Source organism: Euleptes europaea, chromosome 1 (genome assembly GCF_029931775.1).
Source record: "Euleptes europaea isolate rEulEur1 chromosome 1, rEulEur1.hap1, whole genome shotgun sequence".
In the NCBI taxonomy this organism is placed as follows: Eukaryota; Metazoa; Chordata; class Lepidosauria; order Squamata; family Sphaerodactylidae; genus Euleptes; species Euleptes europaea.
In genome coordinates, this window is record NC_079312.1 from 48,630,037 (window position 1) to 48,650,675 (window position 20,639).

Consider the following 20,639-nt stretch of genomic DNA (forward strand, 5'->3'; position numbering starts at 1 on the left):
AACTGATTCTCGCCTCAAATATTGGAGACGATGGCACAGTTTTTAAAGTTTGTTTTAAAAGCCCGCCAAACAGTTAATTAGATGGTATTATCAACAAACAATGTTATTCGATGTAACTGTCTACTAACTATTTTTTAAACGGCTGATATGTGTGAAGGGTTACAGAAGCACTTTTCTGCTTGAATGGTATGGTAGAAAGCCACTTAATCTCTAAAGACTTCTAAAAAGCAATAATAATAATAATAATAATAATAATGATGATGATGATGATGATGATGATAAATAATAATAATAATAATGAAACTATTAAAACAAGTGCTTATGGGCACTCATATCCATTAGATACGTCTGACATTCATACCACCAAATCCTGTATAACTAGGGTTGCCAGGTCCCTCTTTGCCACCGATGGGAGGTTTTGGGGGCGGAGCCTGAGGAGGGAGGGGTTTGGGGAAGGGAGGGACTTTAATGCCAAAGCGGCCGTTTTATCCAGGTGAACTCTGTCGGCTGGAGATTAGTTGTAATAGCAGGCGATCTCCAGCTAGAACTTGCAGGTTGACAACCCTATGTATAGCACTTGCAAACGCTCGGTCTTGGAAGTGATGCACCTCATAACTCTACCACTTTTTGCCACTTCATTTTCCTTCAGTGTGAACCAAAATGACAGAAGTTCTACAAATTAGAACAGATACATAGGGAATGAACCATATCAAAGAGTGGTGAGGATGGTTTAGTATGATCATTACTGCCCATGATACATCTGTAGGCCTCTCCTGTTTCATTGTGGACTCTGTGCAAATTCATACTGGTTCCTGATATACTTCAAGCTGAAGATGTGGAAACCTGGCTTCGTCCCCAGAAAGAAGATGGAAGGCTGATTCCGCAGATGCGAGCATGGCACACTCTTGCAACATCTGATAAATATCACTTGGAAACTGTGTGATAGAAGTGATGCTTTCCTAACAGGCGCACTCTTCCTAGAATGTAAGATCTCTTGAGGTGTCTAGTAGGTGATCTTTTTGAAGAATAATGCCAGAGGGGTAGCTGTGCTGCAGCCCTAATGATCAGGTCTTGTAGCACTTCAAATGCTACCATATTGTGTTTTTTGTGATCCACAGCCTACTTTGTCAGGTGATGAGAGTTACCTCAGATGATTAGAGGTGCAGACATAACAGGAAGCTTGGGCTTGCGCTTCCTGTTCTCCTTGCTCCTCCAGAACATCTAAACTAGAACTTATCTTTGCAGTGAGATGCAAATGCTCAAAGTATAGAGGGAGCTTTTAAATCTGACCTTGTGATGAAATGTGAGAACTCCTTTTTGGATGATATGGAGAAATGATGAAACAGGAAGCATGAAGAAATTTTCTGTTATGCTCCCATCTCTGAAAGTCCAAAGTCATTCAGGGGCTGGATTTCAAATATTTTACAGCATGGTTGCAAGTGAGAATTGTGGCCTCATGGCCACAGATTTCATGAAGCTGAGAGAATGCTAAAAAGCGTTTTAATCACTGGGCTCCAGGGAGGTTCATTGTGAGTATGGTAACTTCCCTTGTGATTGGGCAGATCCGTGTGAGAGAAACATTCACTTGTCCTCATAGCCACATGGAGCCTACCCTCGTGTCTGCCTCATGAGTTTTCAGCTGAGAGTGCAGGATAAAAATATTGACAATAACATTTTTAGTGACGGTTGGACCGAAAACTCAGTGTTTTGCCCAGAGATAGTATTAGGGGGAAAGGTGGCTGGTTGCACTATAGGGATGACCAACCTGGATTTTGCTGCAGTTTGCACTAGGATAGGGTTGCCAGGTCCCCCCTCTCCATCGGTGGGAGGTTTTGGGGGGCGGGGCTGGGGCAATCGCATGCCCGTGCAGCTGTGTGCGACGTGATCACATCACTTATGGGTTTGAGCACTAAAGCGGCCATGGCGATACGGCGCTTCTGGGGGTAAACCTGGAAGGGACGTGACCGCGTCGCACCCATGTGCGATCCCCACTCCAGAAAAGCCCAGTGGATTGGCAGGCAATTGCCCTCCGAAACCACCCAGTAACAACCCTACACTAGGAAGTTTCCACCATTGTTTCTTTAATTGCCATTTCTCCTTATTTTGGACCTTCCTTTGGAGCTGAGTGGATAAAGTTGCTGAACTTCCTTTATAAGAGAGGCCATGGGGTACAGTCCCTGATGGGCCCTGAAAAGAGCGGGATGTAGATTTAGTTTGAATTTCCTAAATAATTATAAAAACTTGGACTTGGCAAGGATGAAGGAGGGCTGGTTTTTTAAAAAAATGTTGAACGTAAGGATGTCATCGTCACTGTGCCTATGTGTTGTATTGAATTTGTACACTACCCAGAATAACTGTAAAACTATCACTTTATTGGAGCTAAAAGAAGTAGTGGCCATTTTGTTGATTGAGAGTGCAATCTGCAAAATATTTCTCCTGGGCAAGTCCCCCCAAAAATGGCAAGATTGTGTCCACTTGTTAGTTTCCATAGGTTTTGTGCAAATGTTGTTCTCAGTTGTGCTTGAATGTGTTTGTTTGTTTTTTGTCCTACTGTGTCTGTTTTTGGTATGTATGTGACACATCTTTAACTAGGAAGGACAGCCACCATTGTGCCCGTGCAAAGGAAGGACAAGTGAGTTGAATTGTCATTGGTTCCAAGTTTAACTGGCACAGTGTCTTCGTACAAAGTGTGTTGCCAAATGCCTAGCTAATTAGCTCATGTGATGGCATAGTTAAATAGTAGCAGAAGCAGGGGAAAGCTATGCTGTGCATTTAGAACCAGGTCAAGGCCTGCCAGAAACTGGGTGTTGTCAGGCCTGAAGGTTGAATTTACGTAGATAATTTGAGGGTTGGGATAAACAGCGTAAGAAAGTGGGTGTGCCTATCTGTACATTAGCCACTGCTGCTGAAGGGAAGTCCATCCTATTGATGTATAGTATGCTGTGTCCTCTAGAGGCACACCTAGTAGAACCTGCATTTGGGATGGATTTGATGGTGTTGAGGGTCTTCCTATTGTTTGGTCATTGCTTCTACTGCTTTCAGGAGATAAAAATAAGGTTGGAATTAGAAAGCTCGCATCATCAAATAGGTAAAATGCGGAACTTGGTTATGGGAAGCCCAAAGTCAGATGGCTGTCTCCAGCCATGGATGTTCTCAATCAGCATTTGTTGTCAGCTGGGACCATAAATTGCCCACTTCCCAAGTGGTCATGGAGATTTATGGAATCAGAATGGTAAAGACCTTTGCACATTAAAATACATCATATACAGTGAGGGGGGAAAGTACTTGATCCCCTGCTAAATTTGCCCGTTTGCCCTCTGACGAAGAAATGACCAGTCCATAATTTTAATGGTAGGTTTATTGTAGCTGTGAGAGACAGAATAACAACAGGAAAAACCCCAGAAACCCAGAAGACAAAAGTCAGAGATTGATGCACATTATAATGAGTGAAATAAGTATTTGATCCCCTATCAACCAGCCAAATTAGGGTTAGGGTTAGGGTTCTGCTGTCGACAGAAGCAATCAATCCATCAGATTCCAAACTAGCCACTATGACCAAGACGAAAGAGCTGTCCAAGGATGTCAGGGACAAGATTGTAGACCTGCACAAGGCTGGACTGGGCTACAAGACTATTGCCAAGCAGCTTGGTGAGAAGGTGACAACCCTAACCCTAACCGTTAACCTCCCTCAGTCTGGGGCTCCATGCAAAATCTTATCTCGTGGAGTTGCAATGATCATGAGAACGGTGATGAAGCAGCCCAGAACTACACGGGGGGAACTTGTCAATGATCTCAGGGCAGCTGGGACCATAGTCACCATGAAAATAGTTGGTAACACACTATGCCGTGAAGGACTGAGATCTTGCAGAGCCCGCAAGGTCCCCTTGCCCAAGACAGCACATGTACAAGCCCGTCTGCAGTTTGCCAATGCACATCTGAATGACCCAGAGGAGAACTGGGTGAAAGTGTTGTGGTCAGATGAGACCAAAATCGAGCTCTTTGGCATCAACTCAACTCGCCGTGTTTGGAGGAGGAGGAATGCTGCCTATGACCCCAAGAACACCATCTCCAATATCAAACATGGAGGGGGACATATTATGCTTTGGGGTGTTTTTCTGCTAAGAAGACAGGACACCTTCACCGCATCGAAGGGACGATGGGCAGGACCATGTATCGTCAAATCTTGGGTGAGCACCTCCTTCCCTCAGCCAGGGCATTGAAAATGGGTCGAGGATGGGTATTCCAGCATGACAATGACCCAAAACACACGGCCAAGGCAACAAAGGAGTGGCTCAAGAAGAAGCACATTAAGGTCCTGGAGTGGCCTAGCCAGTCTCCAGACCTTAATCCCATCGAAAATCTGTGGAGGGAGCTGAAGGTTTGAGTAGCTACACATCAGCCTCGAAATCTTACTGACTTGGAGAGGATCTGCAAAGAGGAGTGGGACAAAATACCTGAAATGTGTGCAAACCTGGTGGTCACCTACAGGAAACGTCTGACCTCTGTAATTGCCAACAAGGGTTTTGCCACCAAGTACTAAGTCATGTTTTGCAAAGGGATCAAATACTTATTTCACTCATTATAATGCACATCAATCTTTGACTTCTGTCTTCTGGGTTTCTGGGGGTTTTCCTGTTGTTATTCTGTCTCTCACAGCTACAATAAACCTACCATTAAAATTATGGACTGGTCATTTCTTCCTCAGAGGGCAAACGGACAAATTCAGCAGGGGATCAAATACTTTTTTCCCTCACTGTATATAGTGGTTAAGAGTGGTGGACTGTAATCTGGAGAACCGGGTTTTATTCTCCACTCCTCCACATGAAGCCTGTGTGACCTTGGGCCAGCCACGGTTCTCTCTCAGAACTCTTTCAGCCTACGCACAGGCAGGCAATAGCAAACCACCTCTGAACATCTCTTGTCTTGAAAACCCTGTGGGGTTGCCATAGGTCAGCTGTGACTTGATGGTACATACACACACATACACAGAGAGTCCTGACAGACACTCTCTGGAATTTGTGCTACTTGCAGGTGGATTTTCTTGCAGTCATGCATGCTAGAAGTTTAATTCTTAAGAGAGCTCAAATCCTGAAATGGTTCCAAAATTAGGGCTGACAAAATTCAGTTTTGCAATTTACAGGAAACTTCCCTTTCACTGATCTATATTTAGGGACAGTACCCTCATGTCTTATTTGATTTTAAATATATATATATTTGAAAAACAGTTTAGAAAACTGTATCTTTGTAATCCCTCCTTCAATCTGTGCTCAGGTGTATATGTCTTGGTTCTTGGCCCACGGTGTGCTGCGTTCTCCCATGAACCTGATATAGAGGCTCCATGAGGGCTTCCTAGTCCAAACCCTGCCCCTGGGGCTTGGCATTACCTGCTTGGCTCTTCCATGCAGAGAATGTTTGGTCATGTGTTCCATAGCCACGGCACAGTAATTAGGGTGGAGATTGTTACCATGAGCAGGTTGTAGAGTATCAGCATGCATATGTATGTCTGCTATAATGATACATTTGACGCAATTCCTGGCCAATTAATTCCAGCCCAGCTGCTCGTGATATAAGGTGTCCTGGTTTACTTATGTAATCCTGTAGAACCAAACAAGGAGGAGAACTAGGTTAGCGGAAGGGCTGGCAGTTGTCGTAGCATGAAAGACAAGCGGGAACCTCCTTTGGGCAATCCTTCAGTAGTTTTTCATCACCAGTTATGTAAAAGCTGGGCAGTGTTTGCTTGTAAGGAGAATTACTTCATAATGGGAAGCAGCTGGTGGCTGTGAATTTCCCTGTAGCCAAAGAACTATTTTGAAATACATATATTCCTTCTTGGCATTTGTCCTGCTCTGCCTTCCAGTAGGGAGGATAGCTTATTGAGGTACCTACAGCTGCTACATCCTGTCCTGATGCAAAAGTGTTGCTACTTGAGCAAGATACAAGTTATATTTCCAAGATGGCGTACTGTATCATTTTTCCTCTTTCTGTAAAGGCTGGGCATGGATGAAGAGGCTGAGATAATAGCTGTGGCTAATAACAATGCCCCTTGGCACAGAGTGGTAAGCTGCAGTACTGCAGTCCAAGCTCGATCCCAACGGAAGTTGGTTTCAGGTAGCCGGCTCAAGGTTGACTCAGCCTTCCATCCTTCCAAGGTCGGTTAAATGAGTACCCAGCTTGCTGGGGGTAAAGGGAAGATGACTGGGGAAGGCAGTGGCAAACCACCTTGTAAACAAAGTCTGCCTAGTAAACGTCGGGATGTGACGTCATCCAATGGGTCAGGAATGACCCGGTGCTTGCACAGGGGACTACCTTTACCTTTTTAAATAACAAGACTCAAATAAACTCCAAACAGAGGAAGAAGCTGATAGGCCTTTTCCAAATGTCCTTGCTGTGAAGTTAGGGGAGAAAATGAACGAGCATTTGTGCATCCTCTTTCTCAAATCTAACCAAACAAGATTCCCATTCAAAGAAAAGTACAGTCGAGTTGCAGGAACTCTGAAAGGCTGGATCCTATGAACTGTGGGTGCAAAGCACTTGCACAAACTGATTTTTCCTGCCTTCTTTCTTAGTGCCCCCCCCCCCCCGTGAACCCTTCAAAAGCCAATGCTGGAGTTCATGGGACACTCAGAAAAAAATGTGAGCTTGGCAGAAGGGATACCATGAGCAGAAGAAATTGGTCAAAATCACCTTCCTTCTTCCACTAATAGAGGAAGCTCCATCAAGCGTGATGTTTTGTCCTCAAGAGGTCTTCATAGAATCATAGAGTTGGAAGGTACCACCAGGATCATCTAGTCTAACCCCCTGCACAATGCAGGAAATTCACAACTGCCTCCTCCCCACACCCCCAGTGACCCCTGCTCTTCTGATGCCATCGTCTTGTCAAGGTTCATAGTGAGCTGCTAGTGGAGCAGGAGGGTTGGGAAGCTCTGCCCTCCTCAAGTGCCTTGCGCTCATGGCTTGTCAGATCCAACCCATACTTTTTTGCTTTGCTTGTCGATTGCGGTGGGTTTCTCAGAAGCGTTCAGCTGAGTTGAATGTTAAATTAATCCATGCTTCTGTAATACTTGTAGAAGTCGCCTTCCTCTTCTGAGCAATCTCATTCCTAAATTTTCAAAGTGTACTTTTTAAAATTTGCTCTTCTGATCTGGGGGAGTGGGGTGAGGGAGGTGACTTTAATAGTACTTCTGATGGAACTTCATAAACAAGTTGCAGGTGAAATTATAAGACCTGTAACGATGCTGGGGTTAACATTCTACTGGCAGGACACTAAGCCCTGAGTCCAGAGTTCAAGCGATTTTTGTCAAACGGAAACATCCACTGCCGGTCTTGCATTATATTTGTATTTTCAAAATATATTTTCAAAAGCTGCTCCAATTTTACAAGTGTTTATTCTCAGAACTGCACTCTCAAATCACTCCCAGCGCTACAGCACTATGGAGAGGCATTCGACTTATTTCTCCACCATCGTCACAACAGTAGGTAGTACTACAGGATTCTTCAGTTTACTTGCTGTCTAAGCTGTGAGTAGCTTCTTTTACATTAGATCTCATTACGGGAGTGCCTTGTGCATGCTATCCTAAGAACAAAAATTGAAGTGAGAGTGCCCTTGGATCTGGGTATTAGTCAAAGAAGAGCTTCTTCTAACTGACCAGATTATAATGCCCATGACGAGTTATTCATTTGTTGTTGGGGAATCAGAGAACTTTCTTCCAGGTAGGAATATTGTACATTCCCAGCACCCCAATATTTTATTAGTGGCAAAACCTGAAAGTTCCCTGCCTCTACTAGTATGTCCACTGCAGTTGTTACTACAATGTAAGATGTGGGTCACAGCGGGCTTTGGCACCCATTACATGGGACCCATGGACATCCTTAGTAGCATCAATAGCCCTCTGCATTCTGGCACAGGTTGGTGAACACTACAGTTTCTTTTCAATCTAGTTTTTTTTTTTTGCAGCATTTGTAGAGTTTTTCAAAAAGAAAAATGGTGCATGTGAGCAAAGTGACTATTTCCCCCTCCTCAGCAATTCTCGACTGTCATGAAAATTCTGACCCCCCCTTTTTTTTTAGTTCCTTAAAGGATGTGCATGCTGCCTCTCCAGTGGTACGGGGTTCTTTTGCTTTGGTTTAAAATAATAATAATAATAATGAGAGCGGCAGGGCAGCAATCCTTGCTTTCTTTCCCATCGACCACAAATTGGGATGGAATATCGTGATATTGTTCTGCATCGCTGTTTGCGTGGGTGAAAGCTAAAGAGAAAATGCCAGGCCTTTTAATCATCTGGAAAGGCCCCTAGAACAAGCTCTGTGACCGGAGGGAACTGTAAGTGCTTCTCAGAATGAATTACAGTTTCCATCACACGGAACAGCTTCCTTTAAAAAAAATAATAAATTACCCATTCTGGACACTTTTAAGGCACTGGCCAGCTCCGCCCCCATGTCTGAGACTCTGATGATAGCTACTTGAAAGGGACTTTTCCAACTTTACCTAGAAAAGAGCTAGCCAGAAACACAACCCTTGTGGTTAGCCAGCATCCGTCAGTGGCTTTAATTCAGTTGGTCTGTTTAAAGAGAGGAAGTTGCTGCCGTGACGGGAAGAGGGAGCTGACGGCACAGCCAGGCTTGTAGGAGGGCTGTAGCAGACAGTGAATAAGGAGATTGGTATGTGGGACACCAGGAGGAAAGGGGTGTGTCTGTGGAGTGAGGGAAACAGACCAGAAACAAAGGCTTAATGTTGTAGCTCACTGAATGGGTGCAGGAAAGCTGCCGCAACGTCATGTCTGTTGCTTGCAAGGCCAGACACCTGAAGGGCTGAGTTGATCTTTTAACTGCAGCTAGTTCCTTTATTCAGCCTGGAATAGAATGCTCCCAAATTGGATACGCTGTAGGATGAGGGGGAGGGGGGAGACAGGTTGAGGCACCTGAGAAGCATCACACGGGTAATTTTTCCCCATTTCTGTTTCAGGGTGGCTTCTGATGTCTGCTGAAAACACCTGTATGTAAATACAGTGCTGTCTTAGTGCGTCAGTTGATTACTAATCTAGGGGGTTTGCTGCTTACTGGGCTATGACCCAGAACAGCTACACCCAAGCTACCAGGGTGTCCTTACTGCATACCAAATTATATGGCCAAACTATAGATTCCCACCCCCCATGTCTCCTGCAACAATACAGATTTGTTCTGTTCCTCTGAACACTTTTTTTCCTCACAAGGCGTAGTTTTCAATTTTTATTACTTCGAAGTTCATAGGAACCCTGTCCACACGTTACAGTGAACGCACATAAAAACCTGCATCTATGTGCAGGCTTGTTACCCGTTTGTAAGAAAGAACCAACAGGTGTTCACTTTACAGATGAAACTGGGGAGCCAGTTCCTGGATAAATGTAGGGTTTCGATCACATGTTTAGCTGTTCGTGCATTGAATGTAACATGAGAATAACTTAACATTCATGTAAAGAACAATCAAGTGTACATTGTGCATGAATTGTACATGTGTTGACTGTAACTTGTGAACAGGGCTAAACACATACCTGGATTTAATACTACTTTGAAAAATTTGAAAAGTTTCTCATAACCAGAAGAACAAGGTATGATATTGTTGTGAGATTATTCTGTATGTCTATCTGTCTGGGTTTACCTGAAGTGGAACATCATAACTTTGGCCAAAAAAAATGTTAATGTTCTTTAGTGGATATAGATATTATTAGGGGCTGGTCTCCTGGTAGCTCTGACCTTGATTGAGAGCTTGGAGAAGGTGAATCCTCAGGTGAGAAGTGACAGGTAGGGGTGTGTGTGAAAGCAATTTGTGGATCGAGTGTGAAGAGGCAGAACATCAAGATGAAACTGTGAGCTGGCTGAAGGGGAATCTTGGGGTACAGGATCTCTCTGGGGATCTTTTATGGGCCAGTGGATCTTTAGTCGTGTAAGTGTGCCTCACTCTCGCCCACCTCCCCTTTCTTTGTTGCTGGGTGCAGATTAGGGGTAGTAGATTTGTTCTGAGGGCTTGATCTGGCAGGAAGTTCTCTTTTACAAGCCCTATTGAATTGAGTGTGAACTTACGCTAACGCTTGTCTCCCACTTGTTCCAAAGACACTCACATCAGATAAATTACTTGCTGAATTGTACACCATGCTACTTAGCTGGGGGATGCTGTTGGGCTTTTTATTACTAGCACAAAAATTATTTATTTTTACACTTTTATCTTTCTTCCTCGCTGAATATATTTCCAAAGTAGATAAAACATCTATTAAAATTAATCTTGAATTATTTTTGTTGTGGGGGTCATATTCTTTTTATTGTAGTAGTAGTAGTCATTTATTGCTCATTAACAAAGTCATAAGCATATACATATAACACATAGATGCCTAAAATGTATAAAATACATGATGTGTATAAAGCTTATAATAAAGTTATACATGTTCAACAAAATCTCTTGGGCCAAATGCCAGTGTCATTTACCAGGACAATTTTAAGAACATTACCTGGGTTAAATATTTGGCGACCTGATGGATTTTCTCGATATCCACCTCTAAATCTGATAGGAGAAAGGGAACAATCCAGGGTTCAGAGGGAAGATTGTACTTTGTTAAGATAGGTGTGATCCACGTAGTTCTCTCCTTGTTCCAATTTTTGCAAAAATTCTTTTTTATTTGTGTTTGAATGGATGCCAATATCATGATAGTTATTTATCCTCATATGTTCCACAGCCCTAGATCTTAAAACTTTTGAGGGGAAAGAGGACAGAGAGGAATGTCAGGCAATAGCAAAGAGCTCTGTGGTATGGTTTAGTCCTATTAAACTCTTTTCACTGTTTAATTACTGCAACTAGTGAGAATGTCCAATGTGCTAGAGTTTTAATCTGTACTCATTTTGTTCCAGAATGACATTCTTATGTTTTCCTACATGTACAAGATCGTGAATGCTTGAACAGCTAACTATGTTAAGGAATTAGTGAATTTAGACATGTTTTTACAAGAGGGGTGTCAAACGTAAGGCCTGTGGGCTGGATCCAGCCCCTTGAGAGCTTGTATCAGCCCACAAGGCAGCCACCCCCCTACTCTGGATCTGGGTTGGCGAGGCATGCCTGGCCTAACCAAGTAATATTTATGTCATATTCGGCCCTCGTAACAATTGAGTTCGACACCCCTGTTTTACAACATATAACCAGAGCAGCTTAAGGAAACCAATATGGTTGGACTTGGTTTCTCTGCAGCCAAAATATGGCTTTGCACCAATGCAAAATAAGATTTTGGAGTCTTTAGAATGAAGTTTTTTGGTGCCAGCTGCACCCACCCAAAGCAGAGGGTGTCAACACACATGCTTAGAGGGACAGAGCTACCTTTTCAGTTCTCTTTCATCCAACATCACAACAACGCCAATGAGAACTTTCTCTTCCTTGGACAGTTAGAGCTAATAAATTTTCCCTTTTTTCCCCATCTTTACTCTAAGTTTTTTCCCCTAAGCTTCTTTCTTGTTTTTGGCTGTCCTACAAGTTTGTGGAGATCCATCTGTTCTGCCTATTTTGTCCCCACCCACACTGTCATGTGGTCACAACTTTTGACTAATCTTGTCATGGCTCGAGGAACATCCATTTGATCCACTAGTGGTGACCTTTGCCTCTGAACCATGGACAATTCTAGTAGCCATATCTTTGGCAAGATAGGCTAGTCAGTTCTACACCCTTTGATCAGACCCTCCTTATCTCCTTTTTGAAGCCACCCTTCAACAAATAGTTCCTTTTACCTAAGGTCGTCTCTAGTTCCATTTAATCTAGGAACTTGTGCTACCAGCTTTTCAGTAGATGTTGAAAGTACAGCTACATTCCTTAGACGTCTACAAAGCTCTTGGATTCCACATAAACAAGATTGCTGTGTTCAAGAAACAGCCCAAGTTCATTTGTGTGCTACAGAGATGCAAATAGGGGCCACAGTGTGTCTCCACAGCCACTGGGTCACAGATGTGATTACACTCTGCTGTGAGCCTGCACACAAATTACTTCCTACAAAGGTTACAGCCCAGTCAACTTGTGCAATGCCTACGTCCACAACCTTCAACAGGGCATACCTGTACTAGAACTATGCAGAGCAGCAATGTGGTTGCAACCCTCCACTTTCATCAAGCATTATAACTTGTTTGTGGAGGCCCGATCTCGTGCAGCCTTTATCAGAGAAGCACCTCTTTGTCTTGGATGTGTAGCTAGTTGCAATCAGCAGCCATAGATCACCACTGAACTCTTTCTAAGAGTTAAAGGGAGGGGGGAACCTGGTTACAAGCACCTAGCCACACTCCTTGTCTCCCCTGTGCATCCCTGCCCAGTAGTTCCAGGGGGCAGGGGTGAAAGATGACATTGCAACACAGTTTAATGTGTAAAGAAAGTTCTAAGTTATGGAAAGGGTTAAGGGTGGTTATCACTTAACCATATTCTGTTCAAAAAGTGTGCAAGTGCAGAAGTTCTAAAAGCATTCAGTCCGTAGGTAGAAGGTTTGTAGTTGGGCCTCTAGGCAGGGTTCAGAATGGATTATGGATATTGCACAATAATAAACCCCTAGTTTATTAAGCATAAACTGACCAGTAAAAACAGTTTCAACATGGTTATGGTTCTGTGAGTGGAAATGGGTAGAGCTTTCCTATTGCCAGATCATGTTGAAATAGATCTCATGATTTGTTTTGTTCCAGTGCAGGTAGCGTTAAGCATGTAGTCTCTGTTCACGCCCAGGTTTTCTTAATTCCTCTTCCGCAAAATGTTCTTTGAACTTGAAAGAATATGTCCCCAATGTGGGAGGAGAGGGAAACTGAATCGGTAGCACTGAATTGTTCTTGGTTCTAGCCTTAAGAAACTGAAATCTGTTCTTCCTTCCCCCCTCTTCTTTCTGCTCCCACACTTTTCTGTGAGTTTTTTTTTCAGTCACTGTACATTCCTTCTGCAACTCTTAACTGTATGCATCAACATTTAAAGTTATGCTTACAGATGGATTTACATGTCAGAAGACAGCTGTGTCTCAAAATATGGAGCCAGAATAAAGTCTGATGCTGGGATTTTGTAGTTAGACTCATGACTTGGCCCCCTGAATTCTACAAAGGCCAACACTGAGCATGGGCCTTTTGCTCACAGACATCTTCCTGTGGAGCTAAAGTAATGAGTCCAACAGGAAACCCCACAATGATCTGAACCTGATCCTGCAAAACAGAACCTGCCTTTCTAATGGATTCTGTCTTAATGGGCCTGACAGATGAAAGGTGGCATCATGCGTTCGTGATTATCCTGTGGTGAGGGGAATGGTGTGGGAAGGGACACGTGACTCTTGTATCTACTCTTCCATCTCACCTGGGATGGAATCTCTGAAGCTACCGAAAAGTAAACAACCCAAAGTTTATCTTGAAAGTGTGTGTCATTTAGGGTTGTGCATCTCAATATACCCGAACCGAAAATAAACCAGAAATTAGCCATTTCGGCAATATTTGGGTTTCAATCGACTGAATACCAAAACCTGGGAATTTGGCTTTTTCTGGTTTCAGCTGTTTGCCTTTGCTCAGATGCACAGATCTGTGCTTTCTCCCATTTTTCTATCTTTGACTGGTTTTTGAGGTAGGGGTCATGTAATTGGAGCCAGCTTGGTCTGACCCAACTAGTCTGGGTCATTTGAAAAGACAGGGCTCACCCAGTCCTGTCTGGAGGGATATACCCTCCAACTAAAAAACAGCCACTTCTTCAGCTACTTGTTGGGCTTTTGAAGAAGACTCCTCACCTGCGCGGATGAGCAGTCTCCTTCACAAGAGCTGCCTTGATCATGACTTTGGCTGGCTCCAGTATCATCACACACACACACCCATGAAAACCTGCTCTGAAACTGAAGGTCGCCCCGAGTAGAGGCTTCATTTACCCGCACCGTGACCATCTCTTGAAATCAGATTTTTGATGTCTATAATAAAGGACTGTTCACAGGATGTCATTTGCCACCAAAAGAAATGTTTTCCGTGCCTTATTTTTCTTGCATTTAAGCCGTTTTCCTCAGTTTGGAAGCTAATTTGCATGGATATCATGCTATGCACCCCAGATATGAAGGTTATCACAACATAATTCTGACCATGTCTGGCATTGATGTCGTATCTGAATTTCAGGAAAGAAATCTGGATTGGTTCCCCCGGATGCGTGCCATGTCACTTGTGAGTAGTGATGCTGAAGGAGAACAGAATGAACTTAGAAATTTGCAAGAAAAGCTTGAATCTACTATGAAGCTGGTATCCAATCTTTCCAGTCAGCTGTCTGAGCTTAAAGATCAGGTAAGAAACATTTATAACACTGTTACTGCTGAATGGGTCTTGGATCCATTGGAGCATTTCTGTGGATGGAAGGGTTTCTTTCTGCAGAGAATGACTTTCTCACATCTCCCTCCCACTGCAGCCCATAACTCTCCCCAAATGCTGGACATGCCCCCCCCCCAATAGCATTTGGGAGGAAACAATTTGGGCTGTAGTGAGGGAGGTGAAAAAGTTGCACATGGCATGCAGAAATTCTTCATGGAAGTGCTTCAGAGGATCCAAGCTACTGTGCATATTTCTTTTGGAATAGCTAGGAATGTTCACAATTTTTCTGAAAATTGGGGATTCCCTTGCTGCCTTTCTAAATGTGCAGAAGTATAACTTCCTGTGAGATCTAATGGGTGGGGGATTGGATCTGGGTGTGTTCAATGCATCTGATCTACACAGGGTCTGTTGTTAAGACTGCAGTGGTGATCTATCATCCCTTCTTCTGCAGGGGCTTCGAATTTCCCATTCTGTCAGGATTGTGCATATGTCAGCTCAGAATAAGCTCTCTACCCTCCCCCATTTGATGTGATACAGCAAGGATCTTCAGCATTAGTAGTATTCTTGGCTTACTTGGAAGTATTGTTGCCATTAGTTGTCTAGGTAGAAGACCAAACACACACTTTTGCGAAACCTGCTTGAGATTACCATAGGCTTGTTTAAATTGGCCCAGCAAGAGGTTTTTTTTAATTGTGGTGTGTTCCAGTTTGTTACCAAATTGATTTTTCTTTCTTTCTTTTTCTTTCTTTGTTTCTTCTGCTTCACCTGAGTCAGTGGACAAATGCAAACAAGCAATGTCCATTTCTCTTTTTTTCTGGGAAGACCTAACTCCTCCTTTTTTTGGTAAATATTATTTGTAGCACTTACCAAACTGCACAAAAAACACAAGAGATGTTCAGATGTTTCTATCCTGCCTCTTAGCATGCTCTGTTCTTCTAGTGTGACGTATCTTGCAATGGAGCCTCCTTTGTAGCCACATTAATGCCATTAAGGAGTTTTTAATTATTTATTTAAAACAACAACAACTGTAAAAGAACAAAAATACTGCCCTTTTCAGATCTCTCATTCAGATCTTAAGACACAAACCACTCCCTATTTTTCTCTTTCGTTAACAACTACAAAACACCTGTCCGCCCCTCCTTTTGATTAGTAGCCACTATTGGTAGGCATGTAGAATCATAAAATCATAGATTTGGAAGGGACCACCAGGGTCATCTAGTCCAACCCCCTGCACAATGCAAGAAATTAACAACCACCTCCCCCCCCATACCCCCAGTGACCAGAAGATGGCCAAGATGCCCTCCCTCTCATCATCTGCCCAAGGTCACAGAATCAGCATTGCTGACAGTTGGCCATCCAACCTCTTCTTAAAAACCTCCAGGGAAGGAGAGCTCACCACCTCCCAAGGAAGCCTGTTCCACTGAGGAACTTTTCTAACTGTTAGAAAAAACTCTTTTGATTTAATTTCAACCCATTGGTTCTGGTCCGATCCTCTGGGGCAACAGAAAACAACTCGGTACCATCCTCTATATGACAGCCCTTCAAGTACTTGAAGATGGTTATCATATCCCCTCTCAGTCATCTCCTCTTCAGGCCAAACATACCCAGCTCCTTCAACCTTTCCTCATAGGACTTGGTCTCCAGGTAAGGTAGCCATGTTAAGTCTGTTAATAGGAACAGAAAAGAAGCAAGAGTCCAGTAGCACCTTAAAGACTAACAAAATTTCTGACAGGGTATGTCAGATACCATCCAGAATGGAATCTGATAAACACTCATTGAGAGATCCCAGACTTTGACACCTCCCCAACCTTTGCTTCAGCAGTCTTTACCTTAAAGAAGCATTTGAGTCTAAATCATCCCACTTTTTGCTGGCCAAGCCTTCCAATGTTGTCCTGCCCTTCTGAATATGAGAAAGAAAGAATGTGGGCTTTCACAGAGCTTCTTTGCTGCAAAGAAAGAGAGGGAAACAAGATTTATTAATATAAGAAAATTCTTTGGGATTTGCCCTAACCACTGTCAAGTCCCCTAAGCACTGTACCACTTATGTGAGCACATCAACATGTCACTTGCGCATTAGGAACAACCCTCTCTGGAAAAAGCACCTGTCTGAGAGGTGGGTTTGAATCAAGTAAGGGTCAAATTCTGCTTTCAGAATTGCCTGTTCAAATAGGTTTCCGGGGTTTAAAGTGGCCCTTGATGCTGAAATTCAGCACATTCACTTGAAAGCAGCACTGAACTAAAGCAAATAATGTAAACATCCCCAGGGAATATTTAAAACTTGACTATTTGGAATTCATTAAACCAAAAGTAGTTTTTTTATTAGGGAGTTTGGTTATCAACAGCTGAACTCACACACTTGGATAGAGAGCTAACTGTGGTGGTAAAGGAGAACACTATTTCACCATGTCAAGCTTTGCTGGGGGTCTTTGACCTTTCCATGTACAGTGTTGGAATATGTGATGCTAATTCGGTTTATTTCCTTACTTGTGATAATCCTCTAATAATTCTCCCTCTCTTAAAAAAAAAACTTCTGATATTTGCATCCAAACGTGCATCCAAACGGGCTCTTCTGATTGCGGAAATATGGACTTTTTAAAATTGGCTGCCCTTTCTCAGTTAATTACTTTTGTGTGTGTCTTGAATAAATGCCTCGTATACTTTGTGCATAGGATAGTGCTATGCCTTCATCTGGGTTTCAGAACAACAGGTTTCTTTTCTTGCTAGCTGATGATTTAGCAGCCTTTGCATTATTGCTGTAGAGTTCATAAACTTTAAAACATTTGGGAAACCATGCAGATTTATAAATAATAGCATTCTTAGACTTGGCACAAAAGTTACAGACAAACCAGCTCATGATATACACTGTTTTCCCTTCAAGTGAAAATAGGGTGAACCTTTTGACCTCCAGAGTGTGCAAAGTTCATAATACCACAAGAAGCTGAACCTGTTGAGTTCTGTGTTAAGATTTACACTAATTTATTTTAAACTTATAAGGGGCTGTTCCATACTGAGCTGGAATTACTGTCAGACCAAGGGGGATTGTCCCTTCAGGGAAGGGGCAAAATCCCTTTCAGCCTGTAGGAAACTCAGAGACTGCTAGATAGCTTTGCCAGTCAAACTATAGGATTATCATTGTGTACCTTATTTGACTGAATCTTTCACATGGTAAGCTGGCATTCCCACTGAGCTCCCATGAAAAGTTTGTCTTGACAAGATGCAGGGAGAACTGTGAATGGCGCTCCTAAATGTTTATTGGGCTATTGGGGGAGGGGCATTTAACCCTGTCCCCCTGTAAGGTTTCTCTAATCAAAAGTGGCTTCCTGGAGCCAGAGCATGGGGAGAAAGGGGGACAAACTGCTTCGGGACCCCACAACACTGAGGGCCCCCCAAACTGGCTCATATTGGACGGAGTTGCAGCTGTCTGACATTTGACCTTCACAGTCAAATGGGAAACTTATGCTTATCTAATAAATCAGCGTTCATTGTCGGTAATGAATTTATCATCAATCACTGCTGCACTATAATACATTTATACAGTGTATATTCTACTTAAATGCATTATGTTATCTGCTGACACCATTGAAGGGGTTAAGGAGAATGGGCCTTAGGTTAACTGACCCTGGCCAAAGCTGCTGTTTAGAAGTTTTCCTGTGTGTTTTCCTCAACAAATAAAAAAGCAGGTCCAGTGGACCATTTGAGGTCAGGAAAACAGTGCCGTGAACTTGCCTCCCCCATGCTGTGAACCTGACACAAATGTCCCAAATGCACAATTTACTTTACTAATAAAAAGGTGTTTGGGAGAGCCATTCCTGGATCTCATTTTGTTTGGCTGTTAGTGATTTGCTTAGGAGCCACTCGATCCATTCCACCTCATAGCTTGTTTGTTTTCCTGGAGAGCAAAAACTAAACTTCACACTGGGTTGCTCAGTTCCTTCCCATCCTCTTTGGATTTTCCAGATTCAGGACTAGGTACATTTTGTGTCAGTGTTTGGTATATCAGACAAGAGTTTGCTCTGTTGAAAATTGCACTCAGAATAAACACTGACCACAGTACATCAGCAATAGCTGATTCTGTGGTCTGACGTACCGGAAGCGCTTATACTACTGAGTTAAATCTTTCAATTTTCCAGATGACAGAACAGAGGAAGCAAAAGCAACGTATTGGTCTCCTAGGACATCCTCCTTCCATCAATGTGAACCCACAGCAACCAGCATAAATCGGATGGGTGGCTAGTCCCCCCCCCCCACTTCATAACAAGAGTTGAGATTCAACCCTTAAAGCTGCTTCTGTGTATGTGTAGCTCATTATGTAAATAACCGTGGGTTTTATACTGTATGTATAGGATTACCATGGGAAAGAATGGGTTTATATATATTGGCACATCCTGAGAGGGGGGGTTACATTTGTGCCAAAAAAATGCCTTTTTATAAGAAGTATGGGGTGGATCTGACTTGCACTTGAAGAGGATTATTGACTAAAATAGTACGTGATCTGTATTTTGTATTTAAAAGCTTCAGATAACTAGTATTTATGGTTTTTTTATACAGTTGTGCAATATGAATGATGCAGTCACACTATATGTGTAACTTACTCCTGCGTGTCCTAAAGGGAGTGCACATCGTTGAGTGGTGTCGTCTTATAAATGGCATCAAACTGCAGCCAAGCAAGGCTGCTGCCGAACTATGTTCCAAGGAAGGGTTTGTTCTCCAGGGCATTTTTGTAACATGCAGAATCCAAGAGGTTGACCATATCTTGTAGGTGGTAGCAGCTGTGCCTCTTCTATCTCTCTCTTCCCCCCCCCCCCACAATCCTCTAAATTGTATTTCTTTAAAAAATAAAAATAAAAAGTTTCCTAAATGTTCTGGTGATGATATTTCTCCCCTGTTTGAGTTGGCTTAGTCAGCAGTTCCATTTAAATCCCAGAGAGGTTGTGGAAGAGGCTCACACATTCCTTTTGTGAGGAAATCAGAATTCTCGAAGGGGAACTTTTTCTCTTTGTGCAGAAGAACAGTTGGGACGGTTCTGCACAGCCGGCAGGTCTCCTACAGGGGTTTCGTGCCATATTGGTTTGTAAGAACTTAGAAGAGCTCGCAGGCTCTACCACCTCACACTGTATCTATACACTTTACGCTTATGTGTTAGGGTTTTTTTATTATTATTTTTATTTTTACAGAAGAGCATTCCCCTCAGCCATTCACCACACCTATTGAAGTATGAACTGTCCCTTTTAGGACTCCTCACTCAGCACTGATTTTGTAATACTTGCAAAAGAGCCACTGGGTTTGGACCATGTTTAATTTTTTCTTCCATCTTGACCACTTTTTTTTCTTTTTGTTGTTCCAGACAGCTAAAAAATATGAAATGAAATATTTTATATACATATATGTATAAATAAATAAATATATATATATATCTGGCGCCTAGTTTTGTACATGGTCCTCATTTTACAGAAGCGAATTCTCTGCTTTTTAAAAAAAAAGCAGAATTATGAAAAGAGTGCTTATTAAAGTTTGTAAATGCATAAATACATAGATATTTAAATAAATGATGATGTAATAATATATAGTGCTTCAGTGCTGGTAGTCTGATTCTTTTCTGTAGTAATCTACTGTCTACTCCAGCAATCCTTAATCTTTAATCCAGTGCAGCCCACCAAGTATATAACATTGTCATCAAATGCCTTCCCCAGCATTAGGGCATAAAAACTGAGAGAATACCATGACCACTCCTGCATTTTTTTTTTTGCAGGTTCTCACTTTTCTATATACTAATAACAAAATCAGCCAAATCTGAGGATACTTAAATCCAGTGATTGGAGCTTTGATCCAGAAAAGGGCCCAAGGATTGCAGAAAAATGTGAAAACTAAAAAATAAATACTTTGGGAGGTTTAAAAAACCGAAAATGATACATGGAATGCCTGTAGCTTTAAGCAGTAGATTCCTTCAATGACCATTGCTAGACAACCACAGTATTCCAGGGTAGGTTTCTGTGGGTCAAAGGACAGAGGGAGAGGGCAGGGCCCTTTCCAGATCTATTTAAGCCTTTGAAGGATGACTCATTGGGGCCAGGCTTGGCTAGAGTTGCCAGCTCTGGGTTGGGAAATTCCTGGAGATTTTGTGGTAGAGTCTGTTGTGCGGATAAAAAGGAGGAGAGGAGAATAATATAAGTTGCTTTCCCACTTGTACAGGTATATTTATGATATATGTATCCAATTTGTAGTTATCAGGAATACATGCCTTCACACCCTGATGCCAGATGGACATCAGATACCTCCTTAATATTAGTTAGGTGGGATTCCTACTTGCTGTGTACCACTTTTTCAGTGCTATGGGGAGA

General features: G+C 42.7%; 1 protein-coding gene across 2 annotated transcripts in view; it reads left to right on the plus strand.

Moving 5' to 3' along the window:
- The window catches only part of ITPR1 (inositol 1,4,5-trisphosphate receptor type 1), a 244,396-nt gene extending 225,468 nt beyond the window's left edge, over positions 1-18,928 (plus strand). For both annotated transcript variants that reach the window (XM_056867281.1, XM_056867282.1), the window contains 2 exons: positions 14,116-14,277; positions 18,432-18,928. In XM_056867281.1, the coding sequence (XP_056723259.1) occupies positions 14,116-14,277; positions 18,432-18,518 (249 nt within the window). In that variant the 3' untranslated portion in view covers positions 18,519-18,928. The remainder of the gene's footprint in view (positions 1-14,115; positions 14,278-18,431) is intronic.
- The last annotated feature ends 1,711 nt before the right edge of the window (positions 18,929-20,639 follow it).